The 21013-nt window shown below is 50.1% G+C and overlaps 1 protein-coding gene across 16 annotated transcripts in view; it reads right to left on the bottom strand.

Moving 5' to 3' along the window:
- Positions 1 to 466: 466 nt before the first annotated feature.
- Positions 467 to 21013, bottom strand: part of MICAL3 (microtubule associated monooxygenase, calponin and LIM domain containing 3) — a 211298-nt gene continuing 190751 nt past the window's right edge. For 11 of the 16 annotated variants that reach the window (XM_076007774.1, XM_076007775.1, XM_076007773.1 and 8 more), the window contains 6 exons: positions 20329 to 20439; positions 19455 to 19548; positions 4410 to 4475; positions 1913 to 2012; positions 1677 to 1750; positions 467 to 1598 (listed from right to left, as the gene is read on the bottom strand). In XM_076007774.1, the coding sequence (XP_075863889.1) occupies positions 1414 to 1598; positions 1677 to 1750; positions 1913 to 2012; positions 4410 to 4475; positions 19455 to 19548; positions 20329 to 20439 (630 nt within the window). In that variant the 3' untranslated portion in view covers positions 467 to 1413. Of the gene's footprint in view, positions 1599 to 1676; positions 1751 to 1912; positions 2013 to 4409; positions 4476 to 14389; positions 14441 to 19454; positions 19549 to 20328; positions 20440 to 21013 lie in introns of all 16 variants that reach the window. The other 5 variants (XM_076007779.1, XM_076007780.1, XM_076007783.1 and 2 more) reach the window with 2 other exon arrangements.

Below are 21013 nucleotides of genomic sequence, written 5' to 3'. Positions count from 1 at the left end.
CACCCTGAAACTTTAACAAACGTGCCAAGGGAGGTAAAACCCTGGCACTGACACTGAGAAAAAGGGGGTCATGCAGAGCCAGGGTTCCAACAGGGAGGGGCAAGGGTGGCAGCTCTGCCTCTGGCTTGGCCCCAGATGGCGCTGGAAGTGCGTCCGGCAAGCGGCGGCTCTCTGGCCGGCCCAGCACCCCAGTGAGGGCGTGGCACCAGGCAGAGAAGGGCCAGACACGGTTCCAGGAGGGGACAGAAAGCTGTGAGCAGGAACCACATGAGGGTCCCGGGCTGCTCCGTGACACCAGCCAGGCCAGTAACACGAGGAGGAAGGCTAATAAATAGGCGCGCCTGACAAACATCTGGTCATTCGGTCAGTTTTGGACCAGGCTGTGCCAGAGGCAGCAAAGGCCTTGCTGTCACTCCTGCCCAGGTGCCAGATGATCAATGTCTCTAGGACAGATATAAAAATGAAGTTGTTTCTTTTCAAGTATTAAAAAAATAAGTTAATTGACAAAAAGGGTCCAAAGCGGCTGAGCATCTTGCCAGGCTGTGAGCTTCATCTCAATGTGCAAACACAGGAAGAACGCCCAGGAAACGGTCATGCCCTTCCCTGACGTACGGCACTGATCAGTGACAATGCCTGTCTGTAACTGGGGCCTTGAAATGCAAGGCCTCACCCTGACCCCCAAAGTCAGTATTTTCCAGTGTCAAAATGGTTGTGAACTGAAAGCAAAATGTAGCACCCCCAGGCCTCAGCCCACAGCCAGAGAGAGGCCTGGGGCGTTTGGCCACGCGGTCCAGTGTGTGGGGTCAGGGCTGGGGAGCAGACCCTCTCTGCCAGCCCTCACTTGCGTAGTAAGTTCCAGAGCCTGCCTGCCGCTCAGTGTCCTGTGCGATGCTGGGTGGACACTGCTCTGATGGCCACTGCCCTCCCAGGTCTCGACTCACATCTTGCTTTTGTGGCAAAAGCATCTTGCTTTTGTGGGGTGCATTTTTTGTTTCTTTGGTGGTGCTTCAGGGAGCATGAAACGGCTGCCCTCCCGCTCCGTGGAGGTGCGCTCTGTGGTGGCCGTGGTTCCGGCAGACGGGAAGCAGCTTTCTTCTCTTACCAAACGTGGAAAGAGGGGCCCCAGCTGGCGTGTCCCAGGCAGCGTGTCAGGTCCCCCACTCCTACGTCATACGCGACATGCTCCTCTCTCCCGAGCAGGAAGTCTCTTTGGAGGTGGGGTCACCTTGGACGATCCTCGTCACCGGGGGTTCCCTGCGGCACACGAGACTTGACCCCCTTTCAAGGGGCACACGGGCGTCTGCGTGCGGCTCCACGGAGGGTCGGGCCTTCTGAGGTCTCGGGCCGGGCGGGTTGGAGACGCAGCCCGGTCAGGCAGATGCCGACAGACCAACGGCGAGCGTGAGTGGGAGCTCAGGACCAGTTCAGGCTGAAGCCCTTGGACAGCATGGCGGCCTCCAGGTCCTTGTCTTCCTCTTTCTCCCGGAGCCGCTGCTCCTCCAGCAGGGCCACCAGGGAGTCTCTCTGCTCTACCACCTCCAGCATCTCGTTAAGGATCTTCTTCTCCTCTGACAACTCCTCCTCAGTCTTTAGGTGATCTGGAGAGTAGCCAAAGACATCAGGTGTGAGGGCCTGGAGGCGAGAGCCACACGGCTCCCCGTGCACCCCCCACTCACCCTCCACCGCCATCCGCTCCCGGAGCTCCTGCTGCAGTCGGCTCTGCCGGTCTTCCAGTTCCAGCTCCCGGGCACTGAGGTTGCGGGGCAGGGAGGGAAACAAGCAACAGTGACTTGGGGACCACCCCCCCTTCCCCACCAAATTAGGAAGGGTTGGTATGTCTGCTGAGACAGGCATGGGGCTGACGTCCCCCCACCCCCACCCCTGCTGGGCCCTCTGGCCTGAAGCCACTCACAAGATCATCAGCTCAGACTCGTAGCGCACCATGGCGTTCTTTTCTTGCACCAGCCTGAACCACTCCTGCATCAGCTTGGGGTCATCCTTCTTGCCCATGCCTGCCAAGAGAGAGCATGTGTCGGCTGCAGGGAGTGTCTCCCTCGGTCTACCCCAGCCCTCAGGAATCGTCACACTGGGGCAAATGTGCAAAGAGAGCCGAGCAAGATGCTGCCGGAACACTCCCAAGCCAGGTCCAAAGTTTGCCTACAGCCACGGCAGGGGCAGAGAATGGCAGGCCCCGGCACACGCTCCCAGGGCCTGGCCCAGCCTGAGCTTCTACCTGTCCTTCCCAGCCCTGCCTTACCCATCAGTGGCCTTGGCCGGCGGTGACTCTTGCCTCCTGGGAGCTTGCTTTTACCTTTCCTGCTCAATGGTTTTCTTTTGGTATGTTTTAAATGCTTTCCCCTCTCTTTTTTTCCCTTCAGTTATTATTTATCTGGCACTTGGTCTCCTTGTGGAAATCAGTCTAATAAATGAAGCAAATGTGGATTTATAAACTATATCTTGCCCTCGTTTTAAGTTATGCTCATTTAACCCACTTCTTTCCTTGGGTAGTGCCCTTCTCTGGGGCCACTGCTACATCATTTCTTTGTATCCTGACACAAAGACACCTCTGCTTAACTTGTAGCCTAGCAAGCTTCCTGGCACTTTCCCACCCAATCCTCAGGGGCTGTGCAGTGCAGCCCAGGATGACTAGCAGGTTTCTCACCAAGAGCAGAGAAACAGCGGCAGAGCCTAGACACTGAAGCAGGTGGCCATGCCTTGCTCTGATCCAGTCTGACAGCAGTGTCTGGGCTGCCTGCCTACTAGGCTCAAGTGCCCTGAACCAGCACACAGTTGACATCTAAATCTCCACCAGGAGCGGCCTGACCTGCTGGGCTTGGCCGTAGCAGGAGGGTGGAAGGAAGAACTCTCCAAGGGATCAAACCACCCAAAGAGGAAACAAACTCCTTTTCCTTGGCGTACAAAGAAGCTCATGGCAAAAGTGTGGTCCTGCCTGAAATACAGAGTATGTCAGTGGTTCTCCAATATTTTTGGATTACAAACTGTTTTGAGAATCTCATGAAAGCTAGGGACTTTCTTCCTAGAAAAGTACTTATGAGTACACACCAAACAACTTCAGACAGAATCCCAGGTTAAGAGGCACTGGCCTGGGAAATCTCTCAAAGTCCCTTCCACTTTCTGAGTCGCTTGGGGGTATGCTGCAGCCCTGTTGAGACAAGCCCAGGAGCGTAGGGGGTGCATCCTCGGGAGGGACTCTCAGGTCAAGCTCCCTCCTCACTACAGACAAATCTCTTTCTGTGGTGCTGTCAGCTTGACACACACGAGGCCTAAGCCAATTATTCTTTACCTGGTGGCCACACTCTGGGGAGGAGAATGCATGGTGCTCACTCAAGCAGGGTTAGTGCCTGTGCCCCGTGCACACAGCTTTGCCCCCACAGGGAGCCCTGCCCCGAGCCCTGCTCTGAAGGAGGGAATGGACACCCCCACCTGCCCAGCCTGCTGCTGTGGAGGGCGTGCCTGCACGCCAGGGGCCAGAGCTCTCCTCACCCAGCCCAATAGACTTGGTTCTTGGCTTTCAAACCAGCCCGCAGCTCAGTTCCATGCATTCCTTCCGGAGCCTCTCTGCACAGTGTGCCCACATGGCCATGGAGGATGGAGCCCAGGCATGCAAGCTGCCCAGTGCGGCATGCCGCGACAACACCGGGAAGGCTCTCCCTCCTACCCCCCTCCCCACGTGTAGAGACGAAAACCCCCCAGGAGACTGTGAACAGTGCTCCGGAGCCACAGGAGAGCGCACACACAGCTGACGGGCAGGGCTGTGGTGGGCGGGGAGAGTCGGTGTGAGGTGTAGAGGGCAGGTAAGAGGTTAGCAGGGTTAGTCATGGCCACACCCCCCACATGCCTTTTCAACGACAATCTTATCACCACAACAGACTTCAAATCAGACAAACTTAAAAAACAAAACAAAACGAAACAAAAAACCCACACTCAGCAAGACACAAGGTAGAGAAGTTTGCTTTTAGTGGTGGTTTTGGAGAAGAACCGAGGGCAGCTGTGTAGACCAGTCTTTGTAAGGACAGTATTCCTTGACTCTGCTGATACAAACAGCTGCCACACAGGTGGGAGGCTGCTCACCTGTGTTCCTGGCCCCTCTACCTGATGGATTGGAGACTTAAAGGCCCAAACCATGAACGGCTGGACAATACTGTAGAAGTCCTCCTGCAGCCTTGAAAGGCCAGTACCTAGGGGTGCTCTGGCTTCACTCTGCGCCCCAGCCCTCCCCTTAGACAGTCAAAGGGATACTGTGCCTTGTACGAAACTGCCACATACTCATGACATTTTGTAACAGGGCTATCAAGGGGCAGAGAGAGAGTTGGGTTTTGGCTCCTGTTTGACTAACGCTGCTACGGCCCCTCTGAGGCAGTGGGGATGAGGTTGGTGAGTTACGTTACCTTCCTGGACACAGCAAGGGCAGAAGGAGAGAGGTCTACGCCGTGGAGTCCCGCCACTGGGCTCAACTTCAAAAAGGACCAAACAAGGGAGAGGAGGAGGAAATGGAGAAAGACAAAAAAGGAAGAGGAAAAAGAGGAGGAGGAATTTGGAAGTGGAGAGGGACAGGGAGAAGGTGAAATAAAAAAACAAGCAGAGGACAAAAAGCGTAAGAAGTGAGAAAGGAACAACAGGAGGAAAAGAAAAAAAAATACAAGAAATGGAGAAGCAGAAACAAGGGAAACAAAGTCTACAAATGAATTAAGTCCTTTTTTCAGCACAGAAACTGAACAAGAGCAGGCCCAGGTGCCAGGCAGCAGTCACCGGCGGGCACAGGCTGGGAGGGCACAGTCCCCACGGGAGACGCACAAGCTCCCTCACGGTGGCCGCACCTGCTCCCTCTATTCCTTGGGGGCGGGGAGAGTGGCATCCAGGAATTGCCATACAGTGGCTTTTTGGTCTTGGGTCTTAGGCTCCCTCCTCAAAGATGCCCGAAGCACCTGGAGAGAGCTGCCTGCCTCTGTGGGACAGACTGTATTAAATAAGTGGCCAACACTGCTCCAGGTTTTTAGGTGACAACCTGGGAGGAACATTCTGTCACCATAGGCATATGTGCTTGACATAGAACCAGCCTTGATAAATCAAGGGGCAAGCGGGGCATCTGCTTCAGGTTGCCATGCACGCAGGAAGGAATCTTGCGCCTGATCCTGTGAGGGGCTCGCAGGGGCTGACACCTGCAGTGCTTCCAATTCTGAGCCAGGACAATTTGGGGGAATGTACACACATAGAGGTGACTTCCCAGTGGTGGCACTGGACCCTCCACAGAGGGGTGGCAGGGCCAGAAGATGGCTTGGCTCTCCCACACATGGGGGTCTGGGGATAGTGACAGGGACTGGTGGGAGGCTGTCACACTTTGGACTGTGAGACCAAAAGGGTGTGAGCTGACAGGACATGCCAAAAACTTACAGGAATGATACTGGTGAGAGTGGTGGACGGGGAACTGGGAGAGATAGTGTGCAGAGACATCTCTAGGACCCGGGGATCTGATGGCTACTCAAGGACGAGGGAGAGGAGGTAGCAAGGGACCATCACAGAACCACAGGAGCACACACGGGGGGACAGGGCCTCGGGCCTACAAGGGCATCAGTGTGTAGTCTATGGGAAGGACACAGTTGGAGAAACAGCCTTGCTTTAGTCAACAGAGGGGCCAAACACACACTGTTAGTTGAGAAGCCATCCTACCGTGCTAAATAAATGCGGGTACACGTCCTCTCTTTTTAAAAACCCCACAGGTTTCTGAATGTGCTTTGTGCACAGTGACTCTCATACCCTTCCAGACTAAAGCCAGAGACAGTCCTTGTGTATGTGTATGTGTGTGTGTGTGTGTGAGAGAGAGAGAGAGAGAGAAGGAAACGCTGACCCTCCAGTGTCCTAGACAGACCAGCTGATGTGTGGGGGTGAGGGAGAAGGGCTTCTTTCCTAAGAAGTGTGCTTGGCCTTACAGCAAATCTACAGTCAACCTTCCTGGTTTCAAAGTGTAGTGTCGGTGCTGAGGCTAAGTCCCTGGATGGACCCCATCAGATACGACGGCAGGAGCACCCTGCTGCTTCCCAGGACTCTCGTCACATGTGAAGAGGCCGAGGTGCGGAGGGGACAGCATCCATATGCGTTAGCAAGGGACAACGCCAGGATACACAACCAACCATCCGAAACAAAGAAGCAGGCACCTCCACCTGTAGATTAAAAAATGTGTTTCTACTTTCTAGACATCACAAAATACAGCTTTTAGCTCCTTTTATGTAGACCACATCCTCATACACCCTTTCCGATACAGAGGACAATATAATATAACAGAATATAGAGAACAAAATTAGGAAATGAAATTAGAAAAAGGATACATCAGGTAAAGCAAGTGCTTAAAAAGAAAAGAAAAGGTGTCCCAGACAACAGGCAGAGGCAGACTGGGAGAGGCCAAAGCATCCCTTGGAGGGTCGGGCAAGTTGACAGTGTGAGCAATCACTGCTTTCTTTTTTAGACTTTCTTGTATGCTCTAAGATTTCCATAATGAATGTATATTACTTTAATAATCAGAAAAAACACCCAATAAATCGTATTTTCAAAAGAAGAAATGGGAGGGAAAACCCAGTTAAACAAGGGGAGTTCCACCCCAGACTGCCACTGCTGAGCATGCAGGGCCGGGCGCTGCTTTGGATGGTGATCTCTTTGCCTTTTAAGGAGATGTAAGACATAGATGATTTGGTTCACTGGTTCTAAGGACAAAGATATCCGCAAGCTTACAGCAAATAGAAGTTTTTGGTTTTTTTACTATCAGGGTAACGGGTTTCTGTGTCTTGCTAACAGTTATATCTGTCACCTCTCAAACCACTCCTGCCTCCTCTGGGCTCCCTAGGGCTCGGCCCAGGTTGGAGGCTTCACCAGGGGTCTTCGCTGTCATCTGCGGCCCTGGCTGTGCCTGCCTGCCACGCTCTGCCAGCAGCCCAGGCCCCCTTTCTGCCTAGGCCCAAGCTGGATCTCCCCTCTGAAGCAGCACAGCCTTTTGAAATGTGACCCCACAGGCAGCTCTTTAGTGCCCACTTGCTTGACACCTGGGTGCAGGTGATACGTGCCACTGAATCTTGAAAGGTAGAATGCCATCCAACAGCAGGGCCTGCTTCACCCTCTTCCGGTGTGGCGCGTGGCGTGAACGCGGGCGGCCGCTCTAGTTTCAAAGCGCTCTCCACCTGCGGCTCCGCCTGGCCTCACGCTGGCTCTCTGGACAGGCCCTAGATCTCCATTTTCAACAAGGGGTCTGAGGCTCACAGGAGTTAAGTGCGGCAGAGCCTGGACTAGAACCCACATCTTCCTTTCCTACTCTGAACTAAGAGCCTGCCCTCTGTAAAGGGCCAACACAGGCTCTAAGCAAAACTAACGAACGGGGCCTACTCAAAGTGCTCAAACAAGAGCCACACGTCTCCTCCCGGACGGGAGGTACGCCATCCCTTCCTACCCTGTCTCTAGGCCCAGAAAGGATAAGAAACCTGGCCAGGGAGGTCATGAGGCAGGGCCTGAATCCAGGCCTCACCTTCCTCCATTGGGGGTGCTCCCACACTGCCACCTGGCCCTGCCCAGGTGGGGCGGAAGGGCTGGCAGGCTGGAGAAAGAGTGGACTGTTCTGTGGCAAGTCCCCCTTCTCAGAACATGTCCTTTCTACATTTCTACCTTCTCCCTGCTTTCTCATGAAGGCCTTGCACAAGACCTAACACACTGCAGCCTCCCCTCCCACCGTCATCCCACCGAACGAGATGTTCAGATGCCTGGAGAAAACAAACACACGAACCCTCGAGATACTGAGCTTGGATATTCATCTGAAATGTAGACAAAACCTACTTCAGTCCTTTTGGTAGTCACAATCCCAAGGGCCCTACTCCCGAGCCTGAGAGGTAGAGAAAAGTTTGTGCCTTTCTCACAAGGAGAAGTGAGGATGTGATCACAAAGCCCGAAGGGGCCAGGTCAAAGGCCTAGCTCTGTCCATAGCCTGATGACCACCAGGTACAGCGTGTGCTGGGATGGGCATCAGCTGAGGCCCTGCATTTCCAATTCTATCATTCAATTCTGCTGGGTCATATTTAAGCCACTGGCTTCTACATTGGTGTTAATATCAAGAACAATTAGAAGTTCCTTGTAAGGACCATGGGCTTATTTTAAGGACAATGTGAGAGACTGACAATCCTTATGAGAAATGTGTACTGAGCCCTCTGCTGCACCACGCCCTGTGCCAGCCATGCAGAAGCCCCGTTTGCTTTAAGAGCCAAAGCAGGAAAGAATTTCTCATTGGAAGCAAAGGTGAGGGCAGTTGCAAAAGGAAAGCAAGTTGTTGGGCCATTCTCAAAAATTCCTCACAAAAAGAAAGGGACGGCCAGGGAGCTGGTCTAGAGCTGTGCTCTAGCCCCAGGCTCTGCCATGGCCTGCCAAGGAAAACTCTAGATCCCAGAATTCCCAGCCTGGAATGTTGCATTTCCCCAGGAGTGGTTAGGTCCTGGGGTGTCACCAGCCTAGTATTGTTTACAGACACATGATGGGGAAAATGGCTTTTTATGAGCTGAGTCAACATTTATAACTGCATTTCCACATGAAAATATATTTATTTATTTATTTATTTTTTTTTTTTTGAGACAGAGTCTCACTTTGTTGCCTGGCTAGAGTGAGTGCCATGGCGTCAGCCTAGCTCACACCAACCTCAAACTCCTGGCTCAAGCAATCCTTCTGCCTCAGCCTCCCAAGTAGCTGGGACTACAGGCATGTGCAACCATGCCCGGCTAATTTTTTTTCTATATATTTTTAGTTGGCCAATTAATTTCTTTCTATTTTTAGTAGAGACGGGGTCTCGCCCTTGCTCAGGCTGGTTTCGAACTCCTGACCTTGAGCAATCCGCCCGCCTCGGCCTCCCAGAGAGCTAGGATTACAGGCGTGAGCCACAGCGCCCGGCCCACATGAAAATATGGAATTCCAAATCAGCTTGAGAACATTATAGAGTGTCACCCTTTCAAAAGCTGGAGATTGGCCCCAAAGATTTTTCCCTTTTGATACACTGCAGCTTGTTCCATGGATAATCATCTGTAAAGTGCCCAGGGTTAGGTTACTTCCCCTTTAGCTATGCTTTTTGAACATCCTGCATGTACAAAGAGATTCTTTTTGGTTTTGACTTCCTCTGGCCTCTGAACAACCGTTCCAAGGTGTCAGGGCCAGGAAAGAGACACACTCGTTTCTCAGGAACATTTCGAGGTTTCACTTTCCTGCCACTCTGGGCCAGCCCTGTGTAGCCCTCAGCCTGCTGAGGTGGACTCGCCACTTCTCACACTTGTTTTTGGCAGTAGTGCCACTATACTTACTGGTAAGTGACCCAGCACTGGAGCAATATCTTTTCATCTAACTCCTGCTATGGACACTGCAGAGTTTTTGTTCACCTTTTCCAGGGGCATTACCTGTCACACCCACGCTCAATAGACCTGACTAAACTTGCAGAAGGCAAAGAGCCCAGGGATGGAAGAATTTCTTGGTGGTGGTATGAGGAATGGGGTTTTCATTGATTTTCTGCTCTGTCTTGGGCAGGTGACGTGTACTAAAGCAGTGCCAACACCACACCCCTGGAACGAGGCAGCCTTTGCACTGCAAGGCACAGGTCCAGCCCCAAACCTGGGGGCAATGACAAACACTGTGGCCCTGACAGGGATTCAGCCTGGCCGGTTTGCAATGTTGCAGAGAGGTCAGCAGGCAGCGTGATAGCCAGGTTGGTCCGGTAAGGCCATGCTAGCATATATATATGACAGGGCAAGGAGATGCCTGGTGCTATAAAAACTCAGTGTAGAATGAATCTCCAGACTGGGAGGAAATGAAGGCAACCCCCCAAAATGCATGTAAGAATGTAAGAACTGAGATCCAAAGCACGCGCGCGCACACACACACACACACACACACACACACACAGAGAAACCTCAAGGATTCCAAAGTTCCTAAACAAAGCAGAGCCAGGCTAACACTCAGACTGAGCAGGCAAACCAAGAATCTACCAACAGCAAATTAACGGAAACAGAATGAGAGGGTACTCACTCAGAAGTGGGTAAGGGGCTGGCTGGGGTAGCCTCCCTGCAACCCCAGCCCTATCTCATTAGCAACAATGAAGGACTGCTTTCCAGTCCTGTTACATTTCCAAACCTTCCATATTCTTTAAATATCCCTTTTAGACACATAAATCAAGAGGTGAGGTCTATGAAACTAGAAATTACATATGTTTTTAATCTGAAGTTTTTCAGAAGAGATGTGGTTTTCCCCTGCAGATTTCTAGTCATCTCTGTCCTACTGCAACAAGTGTGTGCTGGGCTGCGCTGAGCCTGTTCAGTGTCCTGGGGAAGAAGAGGGGAAGGGAGTGGCTGCTTGGGGACCCTTCCTCCCTGGGCCAAGGGTTATTTTGTGTCCTTTAATGTTTTCTTGTGAAAGCACAAGGTCAAGCTACATGAGGAAGGGAAATTGTTCTCTCCGCTCTGGCTCAAAGAGACTTTTGAGATAGGGAGTGACTAGAAGAGCCCACTAAAGTCACGTAGTGTGACAGGCAGAGCCCCGGGCAGGGGTCAGGCACCTGGACTCCTCTGGGCAGGAGTTGGAAATCCTGGCACCCCTCATGCTGCCTGGAGCTCTGTCTCACCCACTGGAGAAACAGGATCTGGGCTGTGGCTCAGAAATGGGGCTTCCAGGGGCCTTTTGGGGATGTAAGAGCATAGGAGCAACCAGGTTACGTACGTCATACCTTGCCTAAGGGTAATTCCCCCCCTCCCAAATATTACCAAGTGCTCCAAAAATGAAGCACCAGCACAAATGGAAAAGGGAACAAATCCTGGCATCTATGTCTTCTGCCTTGGGCTTGATGAGAACAGGGCCTGGGGACACTTTTTCTGCTGCCTTAAGTACAAAAGTGACTCCCTCCAGAACAGTGTTTCTTTCATGCTTCCTTGGTAGGCGGTGGCAGCAGCCTCTCTGTGGTGAGCAGAACCCACAAGAGAAGTCTAAATTTTACATAAAACCCTAATGGGCTGGCAGAGGGGGAAGTGAGGGGTCGAGCAGAACCATTTTCAACAGATGGTCAGGGTGGGATGTCTTAGAGTTCAGAAGGCACACTAAGTTTCTTTTTTATATTTATTTCATTTCCTCCTGGAATTTATTGGGATTCTAAATCCAAAAAGCTAGTAGCTGGAGTCCAGAGAGATAGAAGTGAAAACTGCCTGCTACCTTTTCTCACTTGTGCAACAGGGATAAAGATCAAAAAGTTTCTGCACTGCCAAAGAAACTGTCAAGAGAGCAAACAAGCCGGGTGTGGTGGCTCACGCCTGTAATCCTAGCACTCTGGGAGGCCGAGGCGGGCGGATTGCTCGAGGTCAGGAGTTCGAAACTAGCCTGAGCAAGAGCAAGACCCCGTCTCTACTATAAATAGAAAGAAATTAATTGGCCAACTAATATATATATAAAATTAGCCGGGCATGGTGGCGAATGCCTGTAGTCCCAGCTACTCGGGAGGCTGAGGCAGAAGGATTGCTTGAGCCCAGGAGTTTGAGGTTGCTGTGAGCTAGGCTGATGCCACGGCACTCACTCTAGCCTGGTCAACAAGCGAGACTCTGTCTCAAAAAAAAAAAAAAAGAGAGCAAACAGACAACCCACAGAATGGGAGAAAATTTTCGCATCCGATAAAGGGCTGATAACTAGAATCTATTTAGAACTCAGGAAAATCAGCAAGAAAAAAATCAAACAACCCTATCAAAAGTGGGCAAAGGACATGAACAGAAATTTTTCAAAAGAAGACAGAATAAGGGCCAACAAACATATGAAAAAATGCTCAACATCTCTAATCATCAGGGAAATGCAAATCAAAACTGCAATGAGATATCACTTATCTCCAGTGAGAATGGCCTTTATCAAAAAGTCCCCAAACAACAAATGTTGGCGTGGATGTGGAGAGATAGGAACACTCCTACACTGCTGGTGGGACTGCAAACTAGTTCAATCTCTGTGGAAAGCAATATGGAGATACCTTAATGCGATTGAAGTAGATCTACTATTTGATCCAGCAATTCCACTACTGGGCATCTACCCAAAAGATCAAAAGTCACTTTATGAAAAAGACACATGCACTCGAATATTTATAGCAGCATAATTCACAATTGCAAAGCTGTGGAAACAACCCAAGTGCCCATCAATTCATGAGTGGATTAATAAAATGTGGTATATGTATACCATGGAGTATATTCAGCTTTAAGAAACAATGGTGATACAGCACCTCTTGTATTTTCCTGGATACAGCTGGAACCCATTCTACTAAGTGAAGTATCTCAAGAATAGAAAAACAAGCACCACATGTACTCACCAGCAAATTGGTATTAGCAGATCAACACCTAAGTGGACATATAGGAGTAACATTTATCGGGTGTCGGGAAGGTGGGAAGGGGAGAGGGGACGGGTATATACAAACATATTGAGTGAGATGTGCAATGTTTAGGGGATGGTCACACTTGAGGCTCTGACTCGAGGGAGGGGCATGGGCAATATACATAACCTTAACACTTGTACCCCCATAATATGCTGAAATAAAAAAAAAAGACAAACGAGATGGACATGAGATGATCAGCGTGGCAACAGTATCTGGAGCTGGGAGGGAAGGGCGAATATGCCTGCAGAGAAATGGGCTTTGACAGCTCCTTCCAGGAGAGTCTGAATTTTAAAAAAGTCTTTCATACATTGAGATTCACGTAGAATCGACACGAACGTTCCCTAGGAAGTGTTAGGAGGAAGCCGGAGGGCGTTAGGCGGGGAGCGGGGTCTGTTAATCGGACGGAAGCACCAGCCCTTTTACAGCATCCATGGCTGTGGTGTGGAGGCCGCTGAACACGCCAGGAGCTCGGGACCCTGACGGAGTCTACAGGGGCAGGGATCGAAGAGCACAGAGAGTAGAGACAGCAACATTCCCCCTCTCCAAGGAGGCCAAGAGCCCCACCCCGGATTGGTGAGCAGTAGGAATCACAGCTGTCTTACAGTCCTACTGTCTTACAGTCGGAATCACAGCTTTGGTTTTTAAATGAATGGGCCAATAAGTGACTCTCTTAAAAGAACAGGGTTGGGATAAAAAAATGAGAGAGTTATCCCTGCCTGCTTTTCTGTTTCAAAACACTTCTAGGCACACAGCCTTCAAGGGGAGAGGAAAAGGAGAAGGTCAGACTGCCTGACTGAGGTACAGGGACAACAAGGTGCCAGAGTCCCCTTCTACTTCACCTAAGTGTCAGCTGCCTGACATTCCTCTTGACACAATGGCAGCTTTCCAGGAGGAAAACTGCCTAAAGCCTAGAAACAAGGCTCATGGATCAGTCCTTTCTCTGGGCTAATACAAATGGTGAGCTTAGTACAGCAAGACATCAAATATATGGAATTCCTTTAAGCTGGTGGTTCTCCCACTTTAGATGCATCAGAATCAGCTGGAAGATCTGTTAAAACACAGATGATCAGGCCTCACCTCCAGAGTTTCTGATTCAGGTCTAGGGTGGGAGGCTGAGAATTTGCATTTCTTTTTTTTTTTTTTAATGAATCTTGGTCACATTTATTAGAAAGTTAGAGAAGGAACTGTTCCCATTACTCATCCAAAGTGGTACAGAATCCAAAAGAGGCAATCTGAGTGTTCCTACTGTCTGAGTGGCCCAGAGTATCACTGGCTAGAGAATATGCATTTCTAACAAGTTCCCAGGTAATGCGGCTGATCCAGGAACCACACTCTGAGAACCACTGCCTTAAGCTTTTCCTATCTTTATTGAAAAGAAGTACAAAGTCGGTCTCAGGGCAAAACGAGAAAGGCATTTGTCAACCTGGCCTCAAGTGTGGTGAATGTGGGGGAAGTGTAAGCACGCGCTAATGAAAATGGTCGAGGCTGAGTTCCTCATATATTTGCTTCCTAAGCGTGACTGGTAGTGAGCTTCCCAGTGGGTGTGATACCTACTAGTTGTGAGGGGTGAAATTTAGGGCAACGCCATGTTGGAGCGTGTGTGTTGCTGTCAAACAACCAAACAATATTAGGGGGACCAGGATGCAGATGCAAGGTTGATGAGGTGGAGTTGGTGAAGTTTTATTATAAAAAATTAAAATATAGAAGTCAGAGGCAGAATGAGAAAAAAAGAAAAAAAAATTAAAATAGCCCCAGGCAGAAGCTAGCTCAGATCCTCCTCTGGAGTATGTATAGGTAATGGAGAGATCTGGCATGCTGCTCCATTCTGAGCTGGAAAAGGGTCTGTGCTTTGGCCATTGGTTATCAGGTTGATTTCTCCTTGTTTTTGTGAGCAAAGACTGGGAAGAGCAAGGGTTTGGGGGAGAGGGTGTCAGCGGGGTTAGTGTCAGTGAAAGACGCTGCTATACATACCACCCAGATGCAAGTCGATGAGGTCACTGTAATAAGACTCTCCCCAATAGTCTACAACAAGGAATTGGTGAAGAGAGAGTTATTCAATCAGATAACCCTCCTGTCCCCACACCCAAAGCATGAAGCATAAGAAACACAGAGGTACAGAAGAAGGCAAGGAGGAACAGCTGGAAAGCATGCATCTCTGTAAGTGCACTGTATTCCGTATGCACGCACATGCTACATCTGCACACCTGGTGGTGGGGGGAGGGGGAAATGCACTCAAAACCACCAGTGATGGAGTTAATAGCCATTATCAATATGATTCCTGTTTATGCTTCAGATCAGTTGTTAGAAACTCCAACCCAGCTGGGACTCAACCTTATCTAACTAAGAAGATTTAAGAAAGTTCAAGGGTAGATCAGTGCTACTTACTTTCTTAGTTTTTAAATATTAGAAGCCCCAGACAGAGGGGCTAGAGGCAAGATGCCAACATCCTACAAAAGCTCTGCAAGGATGCCAGTCCTTAGATTTAAGTGCAGTCAGAGCTTTGCCAAGAATTCACAGGTGACCCCATTGGTGAAAATATCAAACTCCTTGCAGAATCACTTTTGCTGAATGGGTCTGAGATGAAGGAGATCCTGTTTCCTCTGAGGTTTAGGCCCCCAGCTTCAGTCAGGCTTCGCTTTAAAAGTGGGAGAAGAGTTGTGGCTTATGCAGAGTTCCTCCCCTGACTATTTGCCTGTTGGCCACAGGCACCCCTAGCCTGGTAGCTCTCTGGCTACCCAGCCAAGGGTGCTAGGTTCTCCCCATGCCTGAGATGCAAAGACTGGGCACTGCAAGGGGCCGGCTTGAGCAGGCGTCCTCATCTCCATGGAACAATAAAGAGATGCAGAGCACAACATTCAACTGCTAATGTATTGCCCTTCCCCCAAGCCTAGTACTCTGAATGCGGATCCTGGCAGCCTTTGTTCTACCTGAAGGTCTGCCCTTTAAGAACTCATTAGACAGCAAAATGCAATCCTGCAATGGCTTTGCAACTCATGCTCAAGGATGATCCAGTGGTTTTAAGTTTGAATCAGGATACCAGAAAAAAATAAAAAAAGCTTCTCAGGTGCCCCAGGACCAGAAATCACATAAGTCTTGGTCTTGCCCTAGGCTCAAAGGCTTGGAAGCTAATCCTTGTGGCTTGGATACACATAAACCTTAGAAAAATTGAGATGAATGGGATGGCAGGTCTGCATCAGATCTCTTCTCTGGTAGGGAAGCTAGGCTAACAAAGTCTGACACCTTCAGACAGCGATGGAAGCTTGAGACCATCAAGTGAGACAGAATGGCAGGTTCTGGCCAGCTCAGTACCACCCCCAGGGAAGGGGTTCCGCTGTTGGAAGACTCCAGATTGTCATGCTCAGCTGAGGCTGCCTTCTTCAGGGCTCAGCCAGGTGCAAGGAGACAATGGAGCAGAATGGAGCGCAGAAGCAGGGGAGAAAGGAGCAGCCAGGGTGCACACGTGAGCTCCAAAGATGGTATCTGCCAAGCAGGAGCAGGGCCATGGGGAATTCTGACATTGGACCAGCCTTGGAAGTGATGTATTCACATAAGAGGAGGAAAATAATATATTTGAAAGTATATTCTTATGGTAGGAATCACTATATCCTCAGGATCTCTCAAATGCATCATGGGGAAATATCCCTACAGAGTTACCATGGCCCATCTTTAAAAACAGAGCAAGGGCCGGGCGCGGTGGCTCACGCCGGTAATCCTAGCACTCTGGGAGGCCGAGGCGGGCGGACTGCTCAAGGTCAGGAGTTCAAAACCAGCCTGAGCGAGACCCCGTCTTACTAAAAATAGAAAGAAATTAATTGACCAACTAAAAATATATATAGAAAAAAATCAGCCGGGCATGGTGGTGCATGCCTGTGGTCCCAGCTACTCGGGAGGCTGAGGCCGTAGGGTCGCTTGAGCCCAGGAGTTTGAGGTTGGTGTGAGCTAGGCTGATGCCACGGCACTCGCTCTAGCCTGGGCAACAAAGTGAGACTCTGTCTCAAAAATAAAAAAATAAATAAATGAATAAAAACAGAGAAGGCATGTCTTTGGATTGAGATATTTTGGTGAAGACTTACCTAAAGGAAGGAATTTGGACTAGAACAGTGGTTTTCAAACTTCTGTGGAACCCTGGGGTTCTTCAAAAGGGATTCCAGGGGTCTCCCAAATACCTGATTTACAAATACTTTTAACTCTTTTAAAAGATTTAAATGAGATAAATCACCTTTAAATGTTTTACATGCCAACTTTTAACCCACTGAGGACTGTCAACACATTAATTTGTGCTGCCAGGTAAACTCACTTTTGTAGGGCCCTCAGGACCAAGTTACCCTGCTCTCTGTGTGCAAGTATCTGAACTCCCTATAAATGCATTAGTGAAGAGGAAGTTTTACTTACTTATGCTCTGGCCTGCAAGTACACTGCTCATGTGCCAGGGAACAGGAGCACTGGGGAGAGCCCAGTGAGAGGCCCACCCTTCAGCGTGCTCCTGTCAGCGAGGTCCTTTAGGTGAGTAACACATTTGTGAAAATATCATAGCATAGTTGGGTTTTTCTGCTTATGTTTGGGAACTTGCTGCCTGAAGATTTGTTCTTTATAAAGAATATGAAGTGTTGTTATATTTCTTATCATTCAACTGTGGAAAAAAATGCTATTGCTCCATTTTTAAGTTTTTAGCATCTATATCATTTAAACTGCAGATATCCTGAGATTTCTAAGTGAGCTATTAAAATAACCCTATTATCACTGGTCGAACTCCAGACCAGCTGTGTATAAGGGTGTACTCCACACCATACCCCAACTGGATGCTGAGGCTCTCTCCTATAACCTGTTTTCAAATTTGTGTTCATTAATATCTTGGAGTAATTCTTTTTTATTTTAAACTTGAACTTATAATCTTACAAAAAATTCTGCTGCTAAGAAACAAGTTTGAAAACCACTGACTTAGATGAAATTCGGGTTGTATAGCTAAACAAGTAGGAGGAAGAATTTTGGGAAAATCCTATACCAATCTCCAGTAGTATATTATTTCTGGCCCATTGGCAGAAGCTTCAATAACATGGCCTGTTACAGAAGTACTGAAGTATTATTTTAGACTCAAACTGCATGGCAGCCAGCAGGTGCTCAATGGGACCCACCTGAACCTCAGAACCTAGTGAGGGAGGAGCAGGGTAGGAGCATCTTCCTCTTCCTGGAGGATGCTGACTATGAAATGTAGATGCATACACCTGTTGAGCTATTCTCACTATGTGTTGAGAGATCTATCCATCACTTTCCATGTTGGCAGAAGCAATTTGTGGAGAAGGGTAAGAAGGAATGATGGTGGGCGCAGGCTCCCTCCTGGTATCTTCTGCAATAAGAAGAAAGCCACGAGGGGAACGCTGGGGCCAGGGTGCAACCGGGCACAGGCATCGCTGGTGGGTTGGGGCTAGCTCCCTCTAGGACAGGTGTAATCAAGGAGGTTGGGTCAGAGAATAAGGGTCGGGGAGGGACCCACAAGACAGTGGGGGACACCCCAGGCTCACTGGGTAGCCTGGCTCCCTTTGAGGTGAACCTGAATCTCCATCCTTGCCAGTGCTTGCCTCGCAGTAACACATCTCAGTCTTTTTGGCTTACTGGATGCTAAGCGGTTTGCATTTCCTTTGGCAGCCTGGGCTTCAAGGATTAAGTCCAACATCAGGTGAGGCACAAAACCAAGAACATCCACATTCTGAACATCTTTCTCCCCCATCCCGTCTCTTCACCTGAAGGTCATTGCTGAGTCGATGGATAAGCTGCACGTTCCAGGCCTTAAGGGGCCTGGAAAAGGAGACCTAGTCTGTGTCTGACTCCCTTAACTCCCCGTGGCATGACCTTCAGTCCTGTAGAACCATGGGGACTCATCTTAACACTAGGCACGCTCCATGAGGTCAGCCCATTGGTCAGTTTTTGAGCAAGATAAGTTGCTGATCCTGCTCTTGGTGGCCTCTTCCCAGTTCTTCCATTTCACAGACAGCCTGCCTGCCAGGAGAGGTACCACTTGCTCCCCTCTTGCCACACTACAGTGAGGGGTAATAAGAAGTCACTGCCTTTCTTTATCTCTAGCCTCACGATTTGAATGCTGAATCTGTGGCTCCCAGGCTCTCTTTACAAAGAGATGGAGGTTTCCCCATCCAGAGACTAGATCGGGACTCGTGGACGCTTAAGGAAGCAGAGAACAGTCATTCCATGCCTGGGGCTGGGGTTACAGTTAATGTTTGCCTAGTGGTTTCAAGGTCCTGAAACAACAGGACTTCCTGGGCCTTTGGGACCACAGATGACTCCGGCACTCTCTTGCTTTCTCTGCGTCCAACTGTGCTGACCCCAAACCCACTGATTCCGTGGGTGGCAGAGTGGGTGTGACTGCACCCCACCCTTGAGCTCCTCCTTGCCAGGAACAGCAGCCTGTCACAGTCCCCCGAGCCTCTCCGGACCTGCTCCAAGTGACTGGCCTTCATGCGACACAACCTGGATGACCCCTGGGAAATCTCTGTGTGCTAAGGGCAGCCACATGCCCCAAACAGGCAATGGTGAGGGCTCTGTGGGACTGTGTCCTGGGGCGCTCTGTCCAGCATGGGCAGAGAGGGCCCAGGAACCTAAAGACAGGAGGTGGGGACCTGCTCACTGCAGTTCTGTGATGGCTCCTTGCAGTACAATCTCCCTCGTTCCCAGTTATTTTCTCCTAGAGAAAACAGTGGGGTGGGAAAGGTGGTTCGGTGAAGGAGGCCTAGGACTTGCCATCAACAGATGCCGGGGACTGAAATTCGACTCTACAGGGACATGGCAAGCCATGAGAGGGGCTGAGCGGCAGGTCTGGGCTCTAGAGGCCATTCCAGACACAGGTGCTTTTCTTTTCTCTTGCTATTTTAATAGTTAGCCCCAAATCTCAGTGATGAATGGACCCAGAAAATCCTTTTGGCGAAGGAGCTGAATCCAGATGAGGTGGTGCGGAACTAGCCTACCACAGTGGGGAGGGAGGGCTCTCCTTCAGGAGCAAACCTCTGCACAGAGGGGTGGACAGTACCTGCTTCGCCACGGAGCGCCTTCTCCACAGCAACCCCTCTCTCCTCCAGCTGCCGCTGCCTCTCCTCCACCTGCTCCAGCTGCCGCTGGATGATCTGCCCACAAACAGAATGCATGAGCTCACAACCTGGTCTCATCTCTAGACTTCAAGGGGAAAACTAACTATCCAAACACAAAGAGGGAGAAAAATAAATGATGTCACAGCTCTGGTAAAAAGGCTCTAGTCTGTGGGCACTGTGCTCAGAGGACTCTGGCCTTGTCACTTGTGCAGACAAGGCCCCAGGCCGTTGGCAGTCAGCATCAAGGCCTGTAGGTGAAGTAGTGCAGCCCCTCCTGGGGCAGGGCAAGGACAGGAAGTGGACATAGTCTCTGCAGGAAGAAGTACTGTGACCTCAGGCCTTGCTGAAGTGCTGGAAAAGGCTCCTGGAAGAGCACAGTGGAAATCCTGCCTTTACAAGTTAAAAAATTAAAAAGAAATGATCTGTGTAGCCTGAAGACAGAGATTATCGACTGGGAGAAGAGCTCTGACCTCCTACAAAATCCCAGGCCCACCAGAGGTTCAGAGGCCACAGACTGATGCTCGACAACAGTTCTTAGAATTGAACTAGTTGACTTTACAATGATTACTGTAGACAGAAGAATTTGGGAAACTCAAAGCCACTCCCCCTTTTACCAATGGCTCCACAAAGGTGGGGCCCCTGCCACTGCCTCAAGCCAAAGGCATTCTGGGCCTGTCACCTCAGATGACAAGGATGCCCACATACCTCTGCTCTACCTTCTCAGCCTGCCCTTCCTGTGGATGAGGACCAAATAGGAAGGTGCTGCACGAGAGGTTTCCGTTTGCATGTGTCGTGGGCCCACCCTATGCGTTTTACCTGGGCTCGATGTAGCCGCTTAAGTTCCTCTTGCTTGGCCTGTCTCCGAGCTGCCTTTTGCACACGCCGGGTCAGCTTGGCATTCAGTTCCTCCTCTGTGTAGGTTCTTGGCTGGAGAGAACAAGAGATGTGCCTGCCCTCAGTCAGGTGCACGCACACCTGAGATAGGTCTGGGCAGCAGGGGCACAGGGAGGGCTGCCCCCAAAGTTGGAGCTGGTGCCCTGGCAGGCAGAGTGCCAACGGGCAGGGGGTGCCAGAGACAAGGGCACGAGGCCTGCAGACTCCCTAGCCTGCAGCAGCCCTCAATGCCACAGGGCACAACTACAGATCTACAAGGTGAGACATTTTCTCTCCGTGACAAGGAGAGGGGGCCGTGTGGGGACTGATTGTTGGGAAGTTAAAACAGCAAAGGGACATACGCTTCTTTATCACTAAGATCATCTGTTTCCTGAACGAGGATGTCTGCTCTTTTTAAGACTTTGTGGGGGTAAAAATATTGGTAAAATATTTCCCCAAGCCTTCTGGTCCTTGAAGGCTTCCAGGGGAAAGAAAAAGAGAAAAATCAGGATTCTTTTATTTTCTTGTTTGGTATCAAAAACCACTTTCTTCAAATGAGCGGCATTCATAAGTTTCTTTTAATAAGTGACACCTGATGTAGAGAAAACAGGGATGCCTCTCTTTTAAG

The sequence above is a fragment of the Microcebus murinus genome, chromosome 10, assembly GCF_040939455.1.
Source record: "Microcebus murinus isolate Inina chromosome 10, M.murinus_Inina_mat1.0, whole genome shotgun sequence".
In the NCBI taxonomy this organism is placed as follows: Eukaryota; Metazoa; Chordata; class Mammalia; order Primates; family Cheirogaleidae; genus Microcebus; species Microcebus murinus.
The sequence above is the reverse complement of the archived record's forward strand: the minus strand, read 5'-3'. Positions and strand labels throughout refer to the sequence as shown.